Source organism: Cyphellophora europaea, assembly GCF_000365145.1.
Source record: "Cyphellophora europaea CBS 101466 unplaced genomic scaffold supercont1.13, whole genome shotgun sequence".
Taxonomy (NCBI): domain Eukaryota; kingdom Fungi; phylum Ascomycota; class Eurotiomycetes; order Chaetothyriales; family Cyphellophoraceae; genus Cyphellophora; species Cyphellophora europaea.
Window position 1 is genome coordinate 152,042 of NW_008481801.1, and position 23,282 is coordinate 175,323.

A 23,282-nucleotide genomic window follows, 5' to 3' on the forward strand; every position below is an offset into this window, starting at 1 on the left:
TACGCTGCGACCTCACGGCATTCCAGATAACCCTAGGGCTAGTCTGTTAATGGTCTTGACCGTGGTCAGGCTTGCCCCTAAGCTGACGACGTTGTGTTCTGCGGGTCAATTCAGCGGGCCAGCTGACTCCAAGCTCTTTGATGATGGGCTTGGAACGCGAGCATATTTCCATCTGCGACGGCGTCTCAAGTGCCCATTGACTTGTGTCTTGAGCACGTTGTCGCGCAAGTCTATTATTACGGAATGGACCTGGTCCAACATTGAGGTATTGCTGCAGCAATAGTGACCGGCTTCCTGGGTTAATACCGTGCCACTGAACCCGCTGGTTTGGCGGACATGGTGATCGGGCTTCATGGCGCCAATGGCACTGAGACGACCTACAGCAACCTCAAAGACACCAGACGTTGTCCCTGGCTATCGATCAATTCCCTCTCTATCTATAGACTCGAAGCGCGTAGCCATGAGCTGAACTTCTGCGGCAGCCGGGCCTTCGTTATGCCACAGGCTTGGGGTCGAGGCCCAGAGTGTACCGGTGACACTGCATTCATCTGCGGCAAGCGCTTTGCTGACGACGAGAGTGTTCTGAGGAGGGCACACTCTCGCCGAATAGCAGATGGCGAGGAGGACTATCTGGCGGTGGGAACAGGGAGCAACGACGATTCGGGATTTGGCGAAGAGGATGGTCTACGCACAGGTGACGACCTGACATCATAGTCTATAGATGTGCCGTATTCTCGGAAGACGGTCTCCGTGGCTACTCCCCGAGGTGGTTGAGTGAGCAGAGTCCAGGGAGGATTCCCGAGGTATCGCAGAGTATGGGTATACTGGCGATAGTAGCCTGACGCTGCTGCTGTCGTCGTCATGACTAAGCTCCCTCGGTGGAAATTGTGCTGCGAGACTTAGTCATTCACGGGGAAAGGTGATCGGCGCTCAGTCGCATGAGGCAGTGAATTGGGGCTAGCAGCGATCCATAGGCCCATTCTGGGTTTAGTGTTGCTCAGCACTCAGCCACCTGCTCTAGCATTGCTGCTTCGGCCATAGTCTATAGACACCACGAGTATAATAGGAAGCTAGAGCCAGTTCGAAAAGTTGTTGTCAAAATCCTGTACTATCATACTCAAAACTTTGTGACATAATTCTTTAAGCGCTGCCAGTATCAAGCGTTGCAAGAGATGTCCACCTTCAACGACGCACCTCCACCTTACGGAGCACAGCATAACAACTACCCACCACCACGACCTCCCATGGGGTTTCAACCACAACCTCAATGGGCACCACCACCGACACAACCATACTTTCAAGGGACCTACGCACCACCTCCGCAACAACAACAACACTCCCCGTATCCACCACCACCAGGTCCTCCGCCGCAACAACAGCACTCCCCATATCCACCACCACCAGGTCCTCCTCCGGGACAGCACTTCCAACGTCCACCTCCACCACAGCAGCACGCCCCGCCGCCCTCCCAAGCAATGGCAATGTCACCACACCTCACACTCTCTCCCACCCCAACCCTAACCTTCCACGGCCCCCAGTCCACCTCCCTCCTCTCCACCTCCTCGGCCACCATCTCCCTCGTGTCCCCAAATCCCAACCAACCAGCAACCCCGCTCTTCCACGTCAAAACCTCCAAACACTCCAAACCCAACGTCACCATAACCCGCCTCTCCGGCCCACCCAACGCCCCACCCCTCGCAACCGCCACCTTTCACACCCTCACCTCCTCCATCGACATCTCCTTCGGCGGCAGCAGCAACAACCCCGGCCAGGCCCTACCCCCACTGAAGCTCTCCCAAGACTGGACCTCCGTCTCCCTCGGCGCCAGGACGTTCCACTACGCGCCCCGCGGGCTCGATCTGAAATGGCGCGCCCGCGACGCCCTCGACGGGCATGAACTGCGCGATTCCCAAAAGAGGGTGTTGGCGCGCTACAAGTCCTGCAGTGGTGGGGATTTGTTGGGGACGGGGCCGCCGGTGCTGGAGGTGTTTGTGGTGGGGGCGGATGAGGCGTTGGTGGACATGGTGGTGGTTACGGCGGTGAGCGTCGTGAGGGCGGAGGAGAGGGAGGTCAAGAAGGTGATGAAGATTTTGGGGGATTTGGGCTAGAGCTGATGTTGAGATGGTGGTGGTGATGGTGATGAAGAGGGAACAGTGGGGATATATGGGGGTGGAAGGGATGGACCGGCTGCCGCGCGAGGAGGGGGATTTGTGTGTGGAATTAGATCCAGGCAGTCGAGGCTTAGGGCTCGGGTTCGTGCTGGTGGGTGTGCTGGTGCTGGTGGTGCTGCTGAGGTTGATGATCGCCTGTGTGCGCGCTGGCGTCTGTAGGAGCGGCTGTGTCATCCGAAATATGTTGCACCCCACTGATTCCGGGTCCATGCTGCGCTTGAGCTTTGGGATCTGGTTTCACGCCTCCATCGTGGCTCGCTCCCCTAGTCTCACCACCTTCTCGAGAGGCGTCAAGGCCATCCACACTAGGCGCCGCCTGGTCAGCTGCGTGCATCTGTGGCACCTCAGCTGCATGTCTCTGGGCCTCCTCGACAGCATGCCTCTCCGCCTCTTTCGCCTCGAGCTCCTGCTTCTCTACCGCCAACTTAGCCGCCTCCGCTTCCAGTTTACTGGTCTGCTCCTCCAATTTGGCGGCCTGTTCCTGCAGCTGCGCCGCTTTCTTACGCTCTTCGGCCGCCACCTTTTCGGCGGTGAAGTTCTGCCATTGCGCCGTGCTGAATTCATATCCGTAACCATCAGGAAGCTGGAGGTCCGCGATGTCCCTGTCAGGAGAGTGGTCCGGGAAAGCACTCTTCATTGTCGTGTTCCCCGTCAGCAGATTGTGCAAGTTCATGCGTGTGCTGAACATCAACCTTTCGCTGTGTGCCTCGGAAGCCACAGATGCTTCTTCAGGCTCGTGGCCCGCATCGCTACCGCGGTCGCTGCTGCCCGCCGGCTTGGAGATTCCAACTACCGTAGGGTGTGAAGCCACGCAATTGAAATTCTTGGTTGGGTCTGAGCAGAGTAAGCCCATGCCGATGTCGATGGGCGCGTTGTTGGCCGTCATGCTGAGGTAGTAAATGGCTTTCTCGGCGCCTTTCAGGCTGATGGCGTACGCAGCAGTGCAGGCGCCGAACCTGGCCCGGAAGATGACACGGGTCTTGTCCCCGGCGTCTGCTGCGTCCCAGAAGCCACCCTCGGGTGCGTCCCAAAAGGTACGCTGGTGTGGCGGAAGCACTGTTGGGTCGTATGGAATGACCCACCGCTTCTTGTCGTCATGTAACGGTGCGGCGCTACATTGGCCCAGCCAGAGAAGGTCCCAGTCCTCACCGTAGGGACTATGAGGCACAAAGGTCTCGTCCGCTTCAGTACCGCTCACGTATCGGCTGCCACGCGCAAACTGCACCAACTGCTGCTTCAGTACGACATCCCAGTCCGCGTCGTCTTCAAAAACTATGGCCGTGGCGATCTTGCGGTCGAGAATCTCCTCGAAAATGTTCATGTGTGCCCTCCAACAACCGACCTCGGCTATTTTGATGTCCATGGTGTGCGGTAGGGCCTTCAGCGGCACCTGATCTCCCTCGACGCCGTCGATGGGAGTGTATGTAATGTTAGTAGCCAGTGCTTGAACAGCAAATGCATCATGCTTGTCTCGACGAGTGGGCATTGAAATCATGAAGACTTGCTGAGCGCCTAGAGTCTCGTTGTGGATATCGGACAAGTTGTCCGGCAGTGATGGAATTGGCTCTGCAACATCGAGGGCGAGGTTCGACGGCGGCCGTGTCGTATTGGAAATGAACACAGCCGCATCACCTTCGCTTTGATCGTCGTGGGTCTTGTATTGGGCGTAAGTCGCTAGCAGGGCGCTGCGATCATCTTCGCTCAGAAGCTGGAAGTACACCAGGGCAGTAATGAAAAGACCAGCGCTCGAAACCAGCAGAAATCTTAACCTCATACTGGGAGAGTATTGAGTGACCGAACATACTATGAATGCATGGAGAAATGCCAGAAGCATATGTGAATAGAGAAGAAGCGATGAAGGAAAATCTTAGTGAGAACGCCTCCATTATGGTGGAGGGCGACGCTTGGTCATGAGATAAGAGACAAGAGCCTACCATCATGTCCATCCGCGTGATCGAAAGACTGCTCACCAGGGTCGTAAGCATTGGGCAGTTGTCTTAGGGAATGGTCGTGGTAGAGACGAAATTGGACGTTGTAATCAGTCTTGTAGTCTAGCTTCATTAGTTCCACCGGCAGGCATTTGCTATTTTTGCGCTTCGGGGAATTATTTTGTCGTATCGGAAGAGCGAACCGAGATGTATTCGAGGTCTGCCCAGTTCTGCTCTGAAGTCAGCTCTCGACGTGATTTCCCGAGTTGATAAATGAGCGCCGTATGGTTGGCACCCGTGAACCGGTTTGGGGGCGCTGCACGGACTGCGTATCTCGCTGCAGAGACACTGGCCCGACCTCCGGAGGTACTGGCCATCTCATTTGTCGTAGAGGAGTAATGACACCAGCGCCGTCCAATGTGACATCCAGAGATGCGGTTTCGGGCCATTTCGCAATGGTAAGGGGTCAGCCAGCCAGAAATGCTTGGTGGTTCAGCCCTAGTCGATTGAAGGTTTTTGATGTTTAATAATACCAGCACCTGGGGTCCGCAAGGACTCGCCGAGAAGGCTTTCCCTGATGCTTAACCTCGTTGGGGACGGCGTCGTGTTTCATGTTGATGACAGGTCTCGCGAAGAGAGCCTCATTTGGGGGCCATTGTCCAAGCGAGGTCACAGCGCCGACGTGCAGCACGTTAGCTACCCGTTTTAGTGTTTTAGTGAGGGCCGGTGGATTTCGATTGGTGTATGAGCATGAATGTATCAGTGAGGGAAACCCTTGGTATGAGTCCGAGTGTGGTAGAACGTTGGTGTAATGAGCGTGTAACGCGTGCGCGGCAAACGTCTTTGTCGTCTGCCGTAGAAACAGCAATCAGCACATCGACACCTTGGACTATCAGCTGGATATACGACACATATATTACGCACTTGTTCCTCCCTTCTGATTGAGTGTTGTTCAATCAGTCTCCTATCTGATACGCCGCCCAAGTCATGTTCATGCCGAGCGGCGACCAGAGTCATTCTGAAGAAATGTGTCTGAGCGTGTGGGAAGTTGATCCTCTGTCCTGTGCCCCCCAAACCCCCTCCAACAGTCGAAGCATTCAAGTGCTCTTGGCCACACGCAAGTGTCAAGAGTTGACTTCACGAAGCTACTGTCTCCCAAAGACGCCTGATTGCTGACGCGCTAAACCTGCTCTGATGAATTCGGATCGTACAGCATTGCGTGTTCAACATGCTGGCATCGCTCCTGGTACCCGTGGCAAAGACACAAGTATAACTCACTCCTGATGGTGGCTTCACTGAATTTTGCGCACGATTGAGTCTAATCACCACACCTTCGCCTATGCGAGGCGGCGAGGCTACAAGGCAACCTGGTGGACCCCAATTGCATCGAAGACAAGGCGAGCGTCTTGGAGTCGGCCCTTAGACTAGACCAAGTTCAGCGAACCGAACCGAGGAAGAGGGGGCCTGCCTCGGCTACACATGTAATACCAACAGGCCATCAGGGTATCAACTAACTCCTGTGCTACTGTTTCTTAACATATCGTTGTGCAACGGCCGACAACGCAAGGACGAAATACCTCAGCAACCATGAGTAGAAACTCGGAAACGTCCGCCCGCCAGGCGTTGAACCGGCTCGACGTACTGCAGTCTCACCTAACCAGCCTTCCTACTCCCGCTGGTCGACTTACCAAGCTATCCCGCTCACTAGCCGGTCGCAAAGCCATCGTCACCGGCGCGGCATCCGGCATGGGCAGAGAGACGGCCAAAGTATTTGCAGACGAAGGCGTGCAGGTCGCCGTCCTGGACCTGACTTCGGACGGCGTGCAAAGCGTCGTCGACCAGATCAACGCCGTCCATCCAGGCCGCGCGCGAGGTTGGGTATGCGATGTCTCTGACCGCAATCGTATCAAGCAGGTGAGTAAAGAGGTCATTGTCGCTTTTGGCGGTCTAGATATCTTGGTCAACAACGCTGGCGTTTCACTCGGTGGTGGCGCCTTTGACGACGACGACTCGTTCGAAACACGCTGGGACAAGACGGTGGCCATCAATCTCGACGCTCTCGTCATATTCATACGCGCCTGTGTCCCAGCTTTGCTGAAGAGCGATGCTGCGCGGATCGTCAATATCGCCAGCACAGAGCATTTTGTGACGGGGCCTGGAAATGCGTCTTACAGTGCCACGAAATCTGCTGTTACAGGCTTGACGAGGTCCATGGCGGTGGAGCTGGGGAAGTATCAGAACATCACGGTTAACACGGTTTGTCCGGGTCCCATTATTACTTCGATGACGGCGCGAATATCGCCTGAGCTTAAAGAATCGTACGCAAAACGGAGGGTGCCGATGAGGCGGTATGCCGATCCAGAAGAGGTTGCTCAGGGTAAGTTAGGCCACAAGATGTCTTCAATAATATCTTTGACGGGTATTCTACACTCACTAACTTGTCGTTAGTAACCGCCAGCATCTGTTTGCCGGCCTCGTCCTATCTTCACGGTGCAACGATACCAGTCGATGGCGGCATGACGATCCGGCATACATGATCTAGAATTCTACAAGAAAGGAACAAGAACATCTTGGGCAGGCATTCAGCGTAACGAACGACATGCGATGAACATGCCTCAATCTAAGATATCCTCTGAGTTCTTCCTAGTAGAGCTGTCCACCAGCAGTCGTATCAACCATGTCAGTCTTCTGATCTGGATCCTCTTCTGCACCTTGACCCATAACCTTCTCGAATTCTTGAATCGCCTCCTCCAGATCCCTGCTATAATCTCCTCGTCCATCATTCTCGCTCGTAGTCTTCCCCTCGCCATCCGGCAACTCAATGACCTCCACCATTTCCTGAACCCTCGCCTCCGGCTCGCTCGCTGCCTTCCCCTCGCCAACTGGCAACTCAATGACCTCGACCACCTCCTGAACCCTCGTCTTGGGCTCGCTCTGCTTCTCCAACTGCACCGTCGCCACCTCCGGCTCCTGGCCCCCGGTATCCATATACCAACTCGCCGCCTTGCCCGCCCGACTCGTGACATCCGGATGCAGCGCAATCACGGGCGGCAACTGCGCCTCCTCCCCGGCCTTCAACCGCACGAAATCCGTGTCGACAAGATGATACCTCGCAGCCCAAACATTCTGTCCCGGCATCTCCATCGTGACCTGCGCCTTGCTGTTATGTCCCAAGCCAATGGAGCCGCCGACCGGCACGCCCGCCAACGCGCCCACCGCCGCCGACGTGACGCCGACCTTGCCCGTCTCCTCGCAGCTGGAGATGCTGACGGTCCGGGCGTCGTCCAGGAGATACTGCCCCGTGAGCATCCAAATCTTGGGTTTCCGCGCCCACTTCAGTTTCAGCATGTACGCCGACCGAGCCGCCGAGAGCCACAGCATGAGCGCCCGCTGCGCCTTGGGTTCCCGCAGGACGTGCTCTAGGAGGAACGTTTCAGGCCTGCCAAAAAAGGCATAATGCATGAGCGTGTGCATGCGCAAACCCGCGTCTAGGATAGAGAAAAAGGTCTTCCTTACTCATTCAGTTGCACCCGCAGCCCCCTCTCGGCCACCACCCTCCTCTCCCCCTGCACCGCATGGCCCAGCTCGAGATTCACCAGCTCCATCGCCTCCAGCGACGCCTCGGGGCTCCAGCCGCGCTCGTAGCTGAAGCACGGGTTCTTGATGCTCTGCACCGACGCCCAGTTCTTGATCTCATCGTGACTGCTCTGAAACATCAGAACTTTGTTCTCAAGGATCCGAGGGAGTGGGATGGGAAGCCACAAAGGGGCCACGCAAGGTGCAAGGAAGGTTGTGTAAACGTATGCGCAACGTTACCTCAGTTCTCGATGCGAGTAGTGCCGCACGAGCAGCGGATTCTCAAAGTCGTCGAGGATCAGGCTGCCCAGCGTGAGGAGCCGGACGGGCTCGCCCACCGAGTAGAGGTGGAAGGTGTGTCTTTGCGGCATTGTCCCATAGTTCAACTATAAGTCTTTGAGGAAAAATGACAAGTAAGGAACTGACGGTTACGAGAGCAGATGATTATTGATTGATCTGTAGTGTCGTGGGCTTCTGCCAACTCATCCCGGTATGATCATTACCCGATCTGGGTTGAGGCTCGATCTCGGGTTGGTGGTGGTGGTGGGGTTTTTTATGTCAAGAGATGTGTGCCCCTCTCATCTGATGCTGTGTGCGTTCTGGGTGACCGTGTGTTGAAGATCGGTCGGCTTGCGACGCAGTGCTTGTCTACCTGGGCATGACTCATGTTCAGGAACTGCTGGTTTTAACGCACGTCGGACTCATTTATGTGGGTAGTGATCGCCTGTGGACATTGTTCTCCCAAGAATTCAAAACGCCTGTGAAACATATATATGAATACTATGAACCTATGCTTCCATCGCCAAACATAAGAGATCATCACTGCAGCAATCTGATACCCGGAGCCTCGTCTTTCCACCTCTACGAGTCCCAGGTCCAAGCCTTCACGCTCTCCCCTTTCCCTTCCCCTCAGCCCGTGTCAACCGACCGCGAACGTCCTCAAACCATGCCCGGCCGCCCTCTTCCCCGCCAAGAAGGTCCTCATGACTAAACAGGCCCATGGCAAGGTACCCATCCTCCACCTTTGCCTCGACGTCCACCGTCGGAACCACCCACTCGATGCTCTGTGGATCCGGCTTCCGTCCACCATCGTCCAAGAACGGCGAGCGCTCCTGTTCCTTTTCCTGTTCCTGACCAGGGCCGCGCTCTCCAGTAATTGTAACCACAGGCTCGCTGCCTTGCCCGGCCGCCATCTCCGCTCTGACTTCCTCGCTGGCGTGCCAGACCAATCGGTCCTCCTTACCCGTCTCCGCATCCTCCCCACCAGGCAAGCTCAGCCAGTTTACCACGCACCCCACTCTTACCCCCGTCCACTCCCACACCTCCCGCAGCCCAACACCACAGTGCTCCGCCCGACTGATCTCCGCCAGATCACGCTGTACCTCCTTGGCCGCATCCCAGATCCCCACGCCATCTGCAATGGCAACGCGCAGCGACACGATGTTGACTGTCGGGGCGGCGAGCGTGGGTAGGTATGGGATATCGAGGCCGCGGTTGGAGAGGTAGATCCCCAGAACCACGTAATCGTAGTCATGTGCTTGATCCGCGGATGTAGTGGCCGCAGCAGCAGCGCAGAGTGTGGAAGCGTAGACTTGTCCTACCATGGCGAAAAAGAGGGCTTGGATGGAGACTCCCTCAGTACGGAGCCGAGGCTCAAGATCTGCAATGGCGTGGAGCTGGGGTATGAAGCGTTCAATATGCGGCACATCAGCATCCACGGAGCGAGCGTTCGCTGAGCAGTCGAGGATCGAGCCCTGAGCCGGCCGCAGGTAAGAGGTCCAGAAGTTTCGCTGGCGGGTTTTGGCTCGCGGAGAAAGGCAGTGTGTCGTAGAGATGAAGGAATCATAATCATTGTGCTGGACTGCTGGAACCAAGCCACTACACAGCTGATTGAGCTGCTCTAGCAGGATGGCAATGCTGACAGCGTCGTACAGGGCATGGTGAATACTAAGGGTCACGAATAGGCCGTTGCTGTCGTCGCCGCGTTGCCGCCACTCGTAGTTCCACGGCGGTTTTACCTTGCCTGATCGAACGGTCGCAGGAGAGAGCTGAAATTGAATCATCTCCCGGCCATCGTCGCCAAAGGTAGTGCGCAGCAGTGGACAGATATCAACAAGCTTCGACAGCGCTGCTTTTAGAGCTTCTGGAGAGACGCATACCTCGAGCCAGAAGCTTGCGTAGAAGAGCTTGCCGTTGCTTGCGCGCCAGGCCTCAAGCATGTAGCGTTGCCCGGCAGTGGCAGGTAGAATCTCCTCGACGTCATCTTCAACGAGGCCATGCTTTGCAAGTAGATCCTCGTGGGGGGAGTATCGTCCAAGAGTAGGTGCCGATTCGGGTCTATCTTCAGTGCTTGCCTCGGATTGCGAAACAAGTGTATCCGCGGCTGCAGCGATCCCTTCCACAGTCTGTGTCTCTATGATCTTACTGACGGGAATCTTCAAGCCATGCTTCTTTAGAGTACTGGCCAGTTTGATAGCGCTGATGCTGTCGAGTCCCAGATTGAAGAGATTCGTTGTCTTATTAATCTTCGATGAATCCGTCTTCGACACTTCGGCGAGGACGTCTCTCACGATCCCTTCGGTGCTGGTGATTGTTACGGGAGCGTACTGTTGGGCATCTGTTGTGTCCTTGGGAGAGAGTGAGCGTATGGAGCTCCTTTTAGCCTCATCGAAAGCCCTTTGCTCACCTTCACTAAAAACCGGCTTCTCAGGAGCAGTGATCAGCATGTTCATCGTCTGGTCTAGTTCCCGCAGAATGTTGTTGGCTGCAGCCCATCCATACATGCCTTTCTGACTTGCAAGTGTCCATGTGAGGCGATCCGCGTTAACCTCGAGCTCGATATTGACCGCATATGGGGGATTCACAGACTCTCCACTAACACTGAGCTCTTGGTAGATATTCGAAACGTCAGAATCCCGCCCAGGTGCCTTCTGGAACGTGAAGAGCGTATTGAACAGCTCCGAGTGACCGTGCCGTGCTCTTGCCAGCTTCAAAATCTCCTTGAGCGGGAAATGCTGGTGTCCGGAGACGTCCAGTGCGATATCGTGCAAAGACTTCACAAGCTGACTGACTGTTGTGGCAGGATCAAGGTGGCTGCAAATAACTACCGTGTTGAAAGTCGGGAACATCAGCGTGTCGGAGCCTTCGGAAGTTCTTCCAGAGAGAACGAGTCCAAAACAAACGTCTAGACTACCTGTGTAGCGCGCGATAAGGTGGGACCACGCGGCTAATCCCAAAGATTGCAGCGTCACGGCCTGGTTCTGACAGAAATTCTGGACTGCTGCCGCTTTGACTCTAGAAGAGTGCTGTAGGAGCTGGGCAGGACGCTCCTGCCTGTCTTGAGAGGAAGGTCGCAAGCGTGTTGGACGAGCAACGTCCACAGTCTCTGTCCAGAAGCGTCGTGTTGAGTCATTGCTGGCTTGAGATAATGCTGCTTGCATGTGTTCCTGATAGTTTAGAAGATCATCTCGGCTGCCATTCGGCTGCTCCTCCATCAACCGCCAGTACCTAGCTGCAACTTTCTGATGCAACAACTGGAGGGACCAGCCATCGTAGGCAGCATGTGGCATGCCAAGGAGTATTACATTCTTCCCACCCTCGTCGGCAACGATCAATTTGATGATCGGCATGTCGAACCCACGCATAGATACCTCCTGCTTGAGCTTCGTCACAGCAGAACTCATGTCTCCTTGCTGAGTCTCTTCAACCTCCAGCCTTGCTGATCGGGTGATGGCTTGGAGCAGGACCGTTCGATGAGCTCCTTCCTCGACTGCGATGAATCTGGTGCGTAGGATGGCGTGGGAAGCAACCACGTCCCTCCAGGCTCGTAGAACAACATCAACCTCCATTTCAGGAAGCAGTTCGTAGGGCATGATGTTGTAGTATTTCTCGAAGTCGAGAAGCAGACCTTCTTGCATGGCCGATACCGGTAGCACGAACTCGATGTCATCTCTGTTGATGCCCTGCCCCGCAATCAATGCGCCGTAGCGCTGTTGTCGGTCCTCGAAGAAGGATTTAGCTGAAGATGCCCCTTCGTCGATCTGCTGTGTCTTTTCTATTGCAGCCGCGATACCTGCCACAGTCGGTGCCCGCATGATGCTGCTGATCGGCACCTTGTAACCAGCACTCTTCAGTCTTGTTGCAAGCTTCATCACGTCGATACTGTCTAAGCCCATCTCAAAGACTGAAGGCTTATTGAATCCGATATTATCAGCATCAAGTCTAGCAAGTTCCGAGAGCTCGGAGCGGACGCTTTCGGTCGTTGCTGTCCAAATATACACAGACACGTTGTCGTCTTCAGAGGCTGCAATTTCCTGAGAAGACTTGCCTGCGGAAGGCGACCGCTGAGCTTGCGAAGTGAATGCCTCAGGGAGCAGAGGGACTTCATCACGATCAAGCTTCCCGAGCAAGCTGAGGAGAGCGGCAAGCAGCTCTTCGCATTCCGTATTTATGAGACAAGTATTCTTCGCAACCAGTGTTATGGCGAAGGAGCCATCTCGTTTGTGCTCGACTTCGAGATTTAGTGGGTAATCAGGCGTGCTGGTAGAAGGAAATGCCTGCCACAGGCCATGCTCATAAGCATCGGTACGCTCTCGTTGGAAGACAAATAGGCAGTCAAAGAGTCCGTCGTTGGCATTGAAGCCAAGAAATTTGGCTATCTGGCGTAATGCAGTGTGCTGGTATGGCAAAGCATCGACCGTGAAGCTGTGGCAGGCCTTGATCAGGTCGTGCACAGTCGTTGCATTCTTCAAGCCTTCGATCGTGGCAGGGATGGTGTTGAACATAGGCCCAATCGTGTACTCGGCACCGGGGTGAGGGATCGCGCGGCCAGACACCACCAGACCGAGCGTTGGGTTGGCATGAAAGTGCTGCTCTAGACAAACGAGCCAAGCCGCATGGAATATAGCGGGGAGTGTAACATCGAGCTGTCCACAGAGCTTTCCTAGATGTTTCAGCAATAAGTGATTGTGGTGTGTGAATGGTGACCCTTCTGAGCCTTCTCTGTGGTGCTGACTTGCCCTCTCAAAGCTAAGTCGTCTGACATTTGGCAACGCCTTCCTCCAAAACTCTTCTGCCCCTTGGTGAGTGGCCACCGGTCCGTACGGCAAAACATCATAGAAGTTTGATCGCGATGGCTGCTTCGAGTGCTCCTGGGTGTAGACCTTCGCCACTTTCTCGAGCAATAAGTCAAGCGCAATGCCATCATAGATGCCATGGAATAAGAAAAGCTGCATCGTTGATAAGTTCTCGTTGCGCTCCAAAACGACCTTCCACGGCCGGACTTTCGACAGAGCTTTCGCTTGAGAAACCCAGGAATCAAAGTTCTTGTCACTTTCAGAAAGGCTGGCATCAATCGAGCCCGGCGCGGAGCTTTCTGTCAGCACGACCTGCGCCCAGCCGTCTCCAGTTGGCACAAAATGCGTGCGCAATATGCTTGTGAGTTCTGTGACAGACCGCCATGCCTGACGCAGCTTGTCGATATCTGTGCCTGGGGTGAGCTCAAAGTCGAATTGAGCAAAGTAGGTAGTGTCCTCTGCATCGGAGCTGACTACTTTCGAGATCATGCCCTCCTGCAACGGCGTACAAGGACTGATGTTTTCGATACCGTTGCTAGGAATCTCGAGACTCTCCAAGATGGTAGTTTGATTACTTGTCGCAAAGTTGTTGATATCTTTCTTCGCCGCATTGAGATCGATCGCGCTGCCATCTCGTTCGGGGCTCTTCAGGCGACGCACTAGGTCGAGAACGAGTGGGCTTCTTAGCACTGCCTGGATGCTTGCGGCTTGGAAGCCCTCGCTCCTTAGCGAATGCGCAAAGCCAATTGCAGAGACAGAATCGATACCAAGCTCGAACAGCTTTGTGCCTGGATTGACGCTTGCGGGCGCAATATCAAAGTGCTCCGACAGCAGCGATGATATATGGTTGAAGGCTACTTCATCTTCAGGTTGCAGCTTGATGCTGTCTCTATCCACTTGCTGTCCGGTAAGATTGACCTCTTCGTAAAGCTTCTTTAGCACTTTCGTATCGACCTTGTTGTTTGCCGACAACGGCAAGCTGGAGAGCAGGCAGACTGAGGAAGGCACCATATAGCCTGGCATCTTGTCCATACAGTGCCTGCGGATGCGGTCTGCAAGTTCCGAAGACTCCTTGTTGAACACAATGTGCACGCCATCTGCCGTTTGCCGCGTCTTGAGAGTGGTAAAGAACGCAATCAATTGTTCTCTGCCTTGAGTTGGGTGCTTCAATACCATTGTCGCAACGTTTGTGATTTGCTCGTCGGCATTCTTGATGACTTGATTGATCTCACCGATCTCCAGTCTCTGCCCTCGCAGTTTCACCTGGTCGTCAATGCGACCCATGAACTCGAAACTGTCGTCATGGAGCATTCGAACGAGGTCCCCGGTGCGATAGATTCGTTTTTCATCGGGCAAGATTGCAAATTTCTCGTCCGTCAGCTGTGGCCGGTTGAGGTAGCCTTTACCAACAAGCACTCCCGAAAGACAAAGCTCGCCAACAGCCCCTCGCATGACGGGAGTTTCGGTACCTGGCTGAAGTACCATGCCTCCAACATTGGCCCACAATTGTCCGATGTTTGTCGGCTTTATTCCCCTCTGCACTCGAGGATGCACAGTGCAGCCGATAGTGACTTCACTAGGGCCGTAAAAGTTGTACAGACAGCCAGCGTCGCCCCAGGTGTTGATGATATCGTGGCTGACTTGTTCACCACCTACAATGAACACACCCTCACACAGACTTGGCACATCTTGCGGCGTAATTAGGCGAGCCAAGCTAGGCGTCAAATCGAGATGTGTGATCTGGGCCTGTCTGAGAAAGGTTGGAAGATCCTCGAGGATCAAGTCACGCGGCGCAGTCGTCATGCAAATCCCGACACTCCAGCTCCAATACTGCTCGAGCACGCTAACGTCAAAGTGAAAGGAGGCAAATTGCAGCCATCGCGAGTCAGAAGTCCAGTGGCCTTCGAAGATCCGACTGAAAGACATCATTGCTTGGATAGCACTGTCATGGCTGATCAGACAACCTTTAGGCGTCCCAGTTGTGCCAGATGTATACAGACAATAGCAAGTGTTTTGTGGTGTGGGCTTTCTCTTCAGACTTGGTTTCTGCTCTGGTACGCCTTCGAGCGTCTTCTTATCGTCCACGATCAAATATTGCACTCCATTCTTGGTCTCGAGGGTAGCGGCAGTGGCTTTCGTAGTCAGCAAGAACTTGCACCCAGCGTCACCGAGGATGAAGCTTTTCCTGTCAAAGGGAGCTCCTGGATCAATCGCAACATATGCACAACCAGCTTTGAGTACACCCAAAATTGCGAAGGAAGCCTCAGCACATTTGTCAAAGCACGTTGCTATCAGGTCACCTGTCTGCGCCCCAAGTGAGAGAAGTAGATTCGCAATGCGATTGCCTGCCTTGTCTAGTTGGCGGTAGGTCCATGTCTGCCGGACAGGTTGGGTGTTGTCAAACCCCGTGATCAGCTCCAGGGCTTGGGAGTCCGGCTGGCGTGAAGCGGAACTCTCCACGAGCTCGTGCAGTAAGTCAACTTCGGCCACAAGGTGGTCCTCAACAGGTGATAGTATTGACAAGAGCTCAGGGTTCCGGTTGACAGTTGAATGCTCTTCCTGGTGCAGAACAGATGACAATTGCTCTTCAAACTGACGGAGCACAATATGCGACGCAAGATTGGGCAAGAGGCTCTCCGAGAAAGTCATTCGGAGTTTCAAGCTATCCTGCTTAGTATCCGGCAGGATTTCGAGTGACACGCCATACTCGGCCCTTGCAGTTTCATCAATCACTTCCCAGGGAGCATCTTCCGTGACCCGAGAGTCATACTTTTGAAGAACCAAGATAGTGTTAAAAGGCTCTTCCTCTAAGCCTTGCCATCTTCTGATAGATGTGAGCGGCGTATGTTGATGTTCGAGGAGACTCGAATTTATACTTGACGCGGAGATCAGAAGCTCTTTAGTGCTCCCTCGAAGTGAAGTAGTGAAGGGAAGCGTATTGATGCAGGGAAAAGCCGCTGCATCACGTGAGTCGCCAAATGTCCGGCCAGATAGAATAATTCCAAAGGTGACCCTCTCCTGTGCAGTGTAAGCAGACAGTAGTTGGGCCCATGCGACTTGGCAGGCGGCTTGCAAGGTGACGCCAAGATGCGCACAGCATTGAGTTGCTGCCGTCAGGCGCATGGCCATACATCTTTCAGAAACGTCAAAGTGGCTGTCTACAACATTGTAGATATTCAAATCCGGGAACTTGGTCGGCTGCATCATGTTCTCTTCTCTGGTCCAGATCGCCTTCGAGCTCTCTTGTTCTCCCATTGATAGGATGGTTGATAGCGTCGGTGGCACGGGGACGGTGTGCGCAACGGTCTGGTTGAGAACTATATTCGCAACATCTGCCAATATCATGTCCAGCGACTGAGCATCGTAGAGCGCATGAAGAATGGTGAACTTCAGTTGGTGATCGTCCTCGTCGTAGTCGAGACGCCAGGGTGGACGGAACATCGACGCTGCAAGTTCGCCCCTCGTTTCGGACGGGCCAGACATATCTTTGATCTCGTGCCACGGCAAGGCAGCTGTCGCTGCACGATAGACAACCATGAGAAAAGCCTGTTTGCCCGAGCCGTCGACAAAGCCCGCTCTAAGCATTTCATGACATTCCATTGCGATTTGCCAGGCAGATCTAAGCTTCTCCTTTGACAGGCTTCGATGCAGCTTAAGGGTAAGTGTGTTGTAGTACAGTGCTCCAGCTGACTGCAAATACTGAGACAACATGGCGCCCTGCAAGGGTGTGCAAGGTAAAATGGCAGCAACAGAGTCCTCGCGCAAGGACAGTCGTGAACATATTGCCTGTCTATGTGCTGCATCAAAAGCCTTCGTATCGAAAAGATCATAACGGTTATCCTCGTCAGCTTTAGAACGGCTTCTAGAACATTTGGTTGCTATCTCCACCAAAGTCGGACCCTGAAGGATCTCTGTAGAAGTTATTTGATATCCCTGGTTCCGGAGTCCTGCTGCCAACTGAACAGCATTGATACTGTCGAGACCAAGCTGGAAGATGGTAGTACTTGGTAATATCTGTCGATTCTTGAGCGGGCTCATCTCCTTCAGCAGGTGGTTTACGCTCTCCATCTCCAGAGAAGGGACATTGTATATCTGCTCCGTGTCTTCAGAAGAGCCATTGACAACGCCGTTCGACGGCACAGAAGCAGGTTTGAGGAAGCCTGCTAAAGACGAAGATGATGGAGAGTAAGCTGCCCGCTCCGGATAGCGAATCGTATCGAGCAACTCATTGTCGAAATCTTGGAGTATCAGATGTAAGACCTCTTCCACAGCAACCGTTGAATGAAGTACAAGTTGCAAATAATCATGCTTCTCGGCTTTCATCGATACTTCGAGTATGAAAGGAAACACCATGTCGCCCTGCTCTTCTTCCAGCTGCCATATATCGTTGTCAATTTCTTGGTCTTGCGCCTGAAGCAGCAGCAGGAAGTCAAACAGTGACTGACCATCCGCGCTGTACTGCTTCTGAAGCCGTCGCAGTGAGCTTGGCTGAAACGGTAGCACGTCCACATTGAACTTCTGGAGATCATGCAGCATTCTGGCAGTAGACGTGTTCCATTCCACGCGGACTGGAACTGGCAAGGTGTTGAAGCAGGGACCTACTATCTGATCCATACCTTCGATAGGGAGGTTTCTGCCACTGTAGACGTTGCCGAAACAGACTTGTGGCGATTCAAAACACCTCATGAGTACTTTGCTGGTGGCGGCTTGAAGGCAGGAGAGCATCGTCACTGAATGCTGTTTGACGAACCCCTCCAAATCGGCCAACTTCACGACTGATTGTTGCTTCGCTTTGCGAACAGACCCATCCATGAGTTGCGCCGAGTCTTCTATGATTGACTTCAGTCTGCAGGTCTTCACATTGCGAAGCCGGGCCATCCAGAAATCTCCAACACCTCTCTGGTTTAGACTCTCGGCATACTCCAGATAGTTGTCAAAAGGCACAGGAGTACCAAGGGTAGATTCTGAATAGGCTGCAAGGACCTCTCTAAGAAGAGTATCCATAGCAACTGCGTCGTATAGAGCGTGATGAATCTCAAAAGTCAGATAGCAGGTGTTGCCCTGTGCCGCAAGCTTCAAATCATACCATTTGCGCAGGGGATTGGTATCTCGGGCGGCACTTCCCGGGCTTCTGCCTTTTACAGTCCACGGTAGCTGAACACCACCCAAGACAACTTGCACATAAGGCATCTCAGGGTCGTTGGAGCGTACGAAGACTGTGCGCAGCAGCTGTTGCCGATTGAGCACTTTTTCCCACGCTGCTTCAAGCCTCTTGACATTGCCCTTCACTCTGAAGGGAAGTTTGTTACGGTACGCACCAACATGCCCATCTTCCGTGGCTGACAACATTGAGAGCTGCAAATCAGTGCAGGCAAGCACTTTCTCAACTTGGAGTCCGGCTTTTCTGAACGGGTGATCAAAGTCAGAATGAAGATTCAGGTTGAAGGAAGCCTTGTGCAGACCGTTTCGCCTTTGTATGCCAATAGACTCGTTCTTGCTTTCAATTGTGCGAAGTAGCGAGCTTATAGACGGATTCTGCAATATGGTGGAGACATCAACTTGTGGCAGACCCTGTCTTCGCAGTTGTTGAGTGAAGCGAATAGCGCTGAGCGAATCAAGCCCTAGCTCATAGAATGAGGTACCTCCCTCAACGACACTCGCTGCGATGCCTAAGGTTTCCGATAGTGCACGGGCAATTGCAAGCGAAGATCCCTTCAGAGGCTGCTTCTGCGTATCGTGAAGCGCCTGCCGCCAGGAACACTCCAATTCTTCTCTCGGGAGGTTCATAAAAACTCTTCGCAGCTGGGCTTTGTCGACCTTGCCTTGCCGAGTGAGGGGGATGTTCGAGACCGGAACGATTGCGGTAGGTATCATGTACGAAGGCAGACGATCTTCAAGCCGATGAAAGAGCCCGAGTACTGCTTCTCGCTTTCGGCTCGCATCATCCAAGACGACGAATGCCAACAGGCGAGCGACATCCTGCACTGTGTCAATGAAACCAACGGCATCTTGCACATACCCAGCACTTAGCAAGTGAGAGCTGACCTCCCCAAGCTCAATTCTCTGACCCCTGAGCTTGGCCTGGTCGTCCTCGCGGCCGAGTATAGTGAAGCTGCCGTCCGACAGAACTCTACCAATGTCGCCAGATCGATATAACCAGCCGTATTCTGGATGGTCAAGAAATGCTTGCTGGGTAAGAAGCGGATCAACGTAGCCACGGCCAACTTGATCACCTCCGATCCAGATCTCTCCACTTACACCCTGAGGCACGAGCTGGAAGTCATTCAAGTTCAGCGGCGAGTTTCGTAACATTTGATCTGAATGCAGTCTTCGGCAAACGAAAGCAGACGTGTTCGGGAACACAGGGCCCACATTATTCGAGGCATGGTAAGATTGCACCTCAGGTCGTACGTTGCAGATATTCGTGGTTTCACTGGGACCGTATCCTTGATACAGGCCGCGTCCGGTCCATTGCTGGAAGACTCTAGAGTTCATCGGCTCTCCAGCAGTGACCAGCATCTTGACTTTCGGCACCTTAGACGGTTGAACGAGCGCAGCCACAGACGGCGTCATGCTCAGATGCGTGACATCAAAGTGATGAATGAATTGTTCGATATCACGAAAGAGAATATCGTTATGAGCAGCAATTAATGTCATGCCCACATGTAAAGTCCAGAAAATCTCGAATACCGAAACGTCAAACGCTGGAGAGCACGCCTGGAGAAGTGAGTCTCCGGACCCATTATGTGGGTATATCGATGAGAGGTGTGCAAGGTGACTGCCGAGGTTCCTCCTGGTCATCAGTACGCCTTTCGGCGTCCCAGTGGTACCTGAAGTGAAGACCGCATATGCGAGGTGGCTTCCTCTGGCCTCTAGAGGAAGTCTGATATCAGTCCGGCCGATCGGCTCCAGCAAGTGTTCTAACAAAACAGAATTGCTCTCAACAGCCACAAGTCTCTCTTGGCTATCCGCCACGACCAATGCGCACTTGGCTTGCCGCAAGATGTGCCTGACTCGATCAGAAGGTGTGCGTGGATCGATACACATGTAGCCTGCGCCGCTCATGACCACAGACAATATGGCAACGTATAGGTCGATAGATTTAGGAGCGTAGATGCAAACAAGGTCATCTGGACCAACGTTGTGCGCCGTCAGCCTGTATTGTGCATTGTTTGCCCTTTGATGGAGCTCACGATATGAGACTTGCGTACATGACTGTTCTCGTGTCACAGGGTCATATTCGTTCACAAACTTGATGGCGATGCGGTTTGGGGCTTCTGTGGCGAACTGGCCCAAATCATGTGCGATGTCGAGCCTCCCGGAGTAGGCCTCAAATCGAGGGTTTGCCACCGATAGCAGACGCTTGGGTAGTGATGCCCATACATCGGTCAGAGCTCGTTGCGGTTCCCCAGCGATCGCGTTGAGCAGAATGTCGATCTGGTCTGCCATGGCCTGAGCCTGCTGCTTGGGGATGAGCAGGTCGTTCGCAGTAATCTTTAGTAGCAGTTCCTCGTCAGTCGGTTCCATTTCGACGACAGCAGTGTAATCAAGGGCATCATAACCGTCGGCCGTCTCGACGTACCTACGACGGTAACCGCCGCGAACGGAACTCTCTTGCCAGACGACGATAGAATCAAAAAGCTTTCGTCTGCTGTTGACTCCTGCCGCTTTTCGGATGTCGTGAAGAGGAGTGTCGTAATATTCGAGGCTATCCAGATTCTGCCGCTGGATATAGTTGAGTAGGTCCCGGATGGTTTTCACCCTGCCAAGCCTCAGCCTTGTAGGCACAGTTGCCAGACATGGTCCAATAACTTCCTCGATCCCTTCAATCACTGCGTGACGGCCGGAGACAACCGTCCCAAAGAGAACCTCTTCCGAGTCCGTGTAGGCGGACAAGACAACTGCCCAGCATGCTTGGAGGAAGGCCTGACGGCCAATACGTAGGCTGGTGGCTTGGGCTGAAAGATTCGCGAAGCTGAGATTGAGCCGGTGGCGATGGGAATACCTCGATGAGTTTTTGGGACGCGTCGAAACGAGGGACGGAAATGCTTGATGCTCAGTGTCCTTCAGCAGTGATGTCCAATATCGCATGGCTGGATTGTGTGTTGCCATGTCCGAATGGTTTCGCAAGGCACGGCTGACTTTGTCGAAGGGGGTTCGCTCAGGGGGTTTGGCTTTTTCCAGTATTGAGTTGAGGTCATCAAGTATGAGGTCCCACGACCAGCCATCGTACAAAGCATGGTGGATACGGACGACCGTCTGGTTCGGATCATGCGGATTTGGAGCGAGCTGTAGGGGATTCAACATACTTAGTTCGTTTCTATCCAGCTTCTTCCAGACAACGCGCACGAACGGCATCGCCTCGTCATGGGTTGCGACAAAGCCTGACCTGAGCAATCTCGTGGATCTCGCTAATGTGCAAAGTGCACTCCATACTGCTGCTTCGGACACCCCTCGTCTTTGTAACAAGATCGTATTGAAGTTCAAAGTCTTATCCGCCACAGTTTCCGCCAGCATTGCAACCTGGATGGGTGTGCATGGGAGGACCTCATCTAGCTGAGCTCGTGTTTCGGTAGGGAGGTACTCGCGAACGGAGTGCTCAGTTGCTTCCCACGCATCACTGTCTTCATACAAGCTTGTTGAGTGGCCGTTCTGCGACGAGCCATTGCTGCTATCGATCTTTGTAGCAAGTTCAACAATGGTACTAGAAGTCAGGATCATGCCTATGGAGAGGCTTGGGACCTTTAGGCGCAGTGCTGAGGCGATCCTGATTGCGCGCAGCGAGTCCATTCCACAGGCCCATAAGTCCTCGTCGCGGTCGACCGGCCTAGGGAGCTCCTGCGCCAGAGCCGAAGCAATCATTCGCTCGGTCGAGGTGGTGAGGTCTTGCATCGCGGTGACCGTCTGCTCGCGGCCTCGAAAATCCGCTTCAAGCGCCTTTCTGTCGACCTTACCAGAGGGCAGTTTTGGTAGATCTTGGCCCATTAAGATTATTTCACTTGGACGCATGAAAGGGGGCAGCCAGGACTTGCAGGTGGCCTGTATGTGTTGAGTTTCGGTTTCTGTGCCCGCTGCACAGAACAATATTAGAGTATCTTCGATGTCAGTCGCCACGGCCTGAACCACTCCAGGCGTTTTGAGGGCAATTTCCTCGATTTCACCCAGCTCAACTCTCTGGCCTCTGAGCTTAACCTGGCCAGCGTTCATTCTACCTAGGACTTCAAGGGTACCATCCGAGGCACAAATCGCTCGGTCGCCGGTACGGTATACCCTGCCGTGGCCGCTGAGCCGCACAAAGGCAGCCTCAGTCTGGTCTTGACGATTTAGGTACCCGTCTGCGAGCTGGCCTGCGATGGCTAATTCGCCGGCCTGACCAACAGGCGCAATTTCGGCATTTTGAGAACCTGTGTCCTTCAAAATAAATGCCGTGACGGTGGACAGCGGCCGTCCAATGTTGCGAACGGTAGACGAAGATGAGACTTTCGGAGCCACTGTACAGTGAATAGTTGCTTCTGTTGGCCCGTACATGGCGTACAACATGCTATGTTTGTCCTGATTACCTCCAAACTCTGCCACGACAGATCTCGTAAGCATCTCGCCAGTGGTTAAAAGGATTTTGAGGCATGGAGCGGCATCTCGTGTGCGTAGAAGTGTTCCAGCAACAGTCGGGGTCAGCTCTGCGGCATCTGCTTTCAGCATGGTGATGGTGCCCGGTAAATCGGCGAGCATATGCTCTCTCAACCTGCTGACTAGTGTTGCGCCTCGAAAGAGGGGGAAAAAGATTTCGAAAACCGACACGTCAAAGGTGGGCGAGGCGAATTGAAGAAAGCGTTTGAACGTCGGAATATGCTCGTCGTGGGCAAGCAACGATTGAGTTGCTGCAGAATGGGAGATTTGGACGCCTTTCGGCAGTCCTGTTGACCCTGAAGTATACATGATGTAGGCAGGGCTCCGAGAATCGATGGTAGACGTCCGTCGAAGCCTCCTCCCATGACTTTCAGTGCTCTCCAGGTCCTCTAATACTACAGAGAGGCAGGAGAGGCCTCTGACACTGCTCTGGATCAGGTCGGAAGTCTCCTGAATGCAGAGGACTAGATCCGCGGAGACATCGTTAAGAATGAAGTTGAGACGCTCTGGTGGCACGTCTGGGCTCACCGGACAGAAGCACGCTCCAGCTTGTAACACGGCTCGCCAAGCAATGTACAGCTCCGGGCACTGGGGGATAATGGCCGGGATGATATGTGACCTCCCAGGCGCCGAGATGGCGTCTCTGATTTGGTCCGCCAAGCCATCACTGAGAGAGCGGAAGGCGCCATACGTGAGAGTATAGAGAGACTGGTCCGCAAGGATGAATTCGACTGCGATTGTATCGTCGTCTGGCTCTGCAATAAGCTCGTGCAACAAGTCTGGTCCGGGGAGCGTTCTGCGATATCTGTTCACAACCGACATAACGGTCAAGTTTCAAACAAAAAGAGGCTGCCGTCGAGTCCCGGCCCGAAAGGCTTAGCGTTTAGGAAAGATGGAAAACGTGG

The 23,282-nt window shown here is 53.9% G+C and overlaps 5 protein-coding genes across 5 annotated transcripts; 2 read left to right on the forward strand and 3 right to left on the reverse strand.

Moving 5' to 3' along the window:
• Window positions 1-1,475: 1,475 nt before the first annotated feature.
• Window positions 1,476-2,108, forward strand: HMPREF1541_10510 (uncharacterized protein; the record flags this gene model as incomplete). Its single annotated transcript, XM_008715181.1, has 1 exon — window positions 1,476-2,108. The coding sequence occupies one exon, from the start codon at window positions 1,476-1,478 to the stop codon at window positions 2,106-2,108; it is 633 nt and encodes a 210-aa protein (XP_008713403.1).
• A 133-nt stretch (window positions 2,109-2,241) lies between these two features.
• Window positions 2,242-3,945, reverse strand: HMPREF1541_10511 (uncharacterized protein; the record flags this gene model as incomplete). Its single annotated transcript, XM_008715182.1, has 1 exon — window positions 2,242-3,945. The coding sequence occupies one exon, from the start codon at window positions 3,943-3,945 to the stop codon at window positions 2,242-2,244; it is 1,704 nt and encodes a 567-aa protein (XP_008713404.1).
• Window positions 3,946-5,686: 1,741 nt separating this feature from the next.
• HMPREF1541_10512 (uncharacterized protein) lies at window positions 5,687-6,636 on the forward strand (the record flags this gene model as incomplete). The annotated part of the gene is made up of 2 exons (XM_008715183.1): window positions 5,687-6,476; window positions 6,548-6,636. The coding sequence occupies 2 exons, from the start codon at window positions 5,687-5,689 to the stop codon at window positions 6,634-6,636; spliced, it is 879 nt and encodes a 292-aa protein (XP_008713405.1).
• A 106-nt stretch (window positions 6,637-6,742) lies between these two features.
• On the reverse strand, window positions 6,743-7,561 carry HMPREF1541_10513 (uncharacterized protein; the record flags this gene model as incomplete). Its single annotated transcript, XM_008715184.1, has 1 exon — window positions 6,743-7,561. The coding sequence occupies one exon, from the start codon at window positions 7,559-7,561 to the stop codon at window positions 6,743-6,745; it is 819 nt and encodes a 272-aa protein (XP_008713406.1).
• A 998-nt stretch (window positions 7,562-8,559) lies between these two features.
• HMPREF1541_10514 (uncharacterized protein) lies at window positions 8,560-23,199 on the reverse strand (the record flags this gene model as incomplete). The annotated part of the gene is made up of 1 exon (XM_008715185.1): window positions 8,560-23,199. The coding sequence occupies one exon, from the start codon at window positions 23,197-23,199 to the stop codon at window positions 8,560-8,562; it is 14,640 nt and encodes a 4,879-aa protein (XP_008713407.1).
• Between the last annotated feature and the right edge of the window lie 83 nt (window positions 23,200-23,282).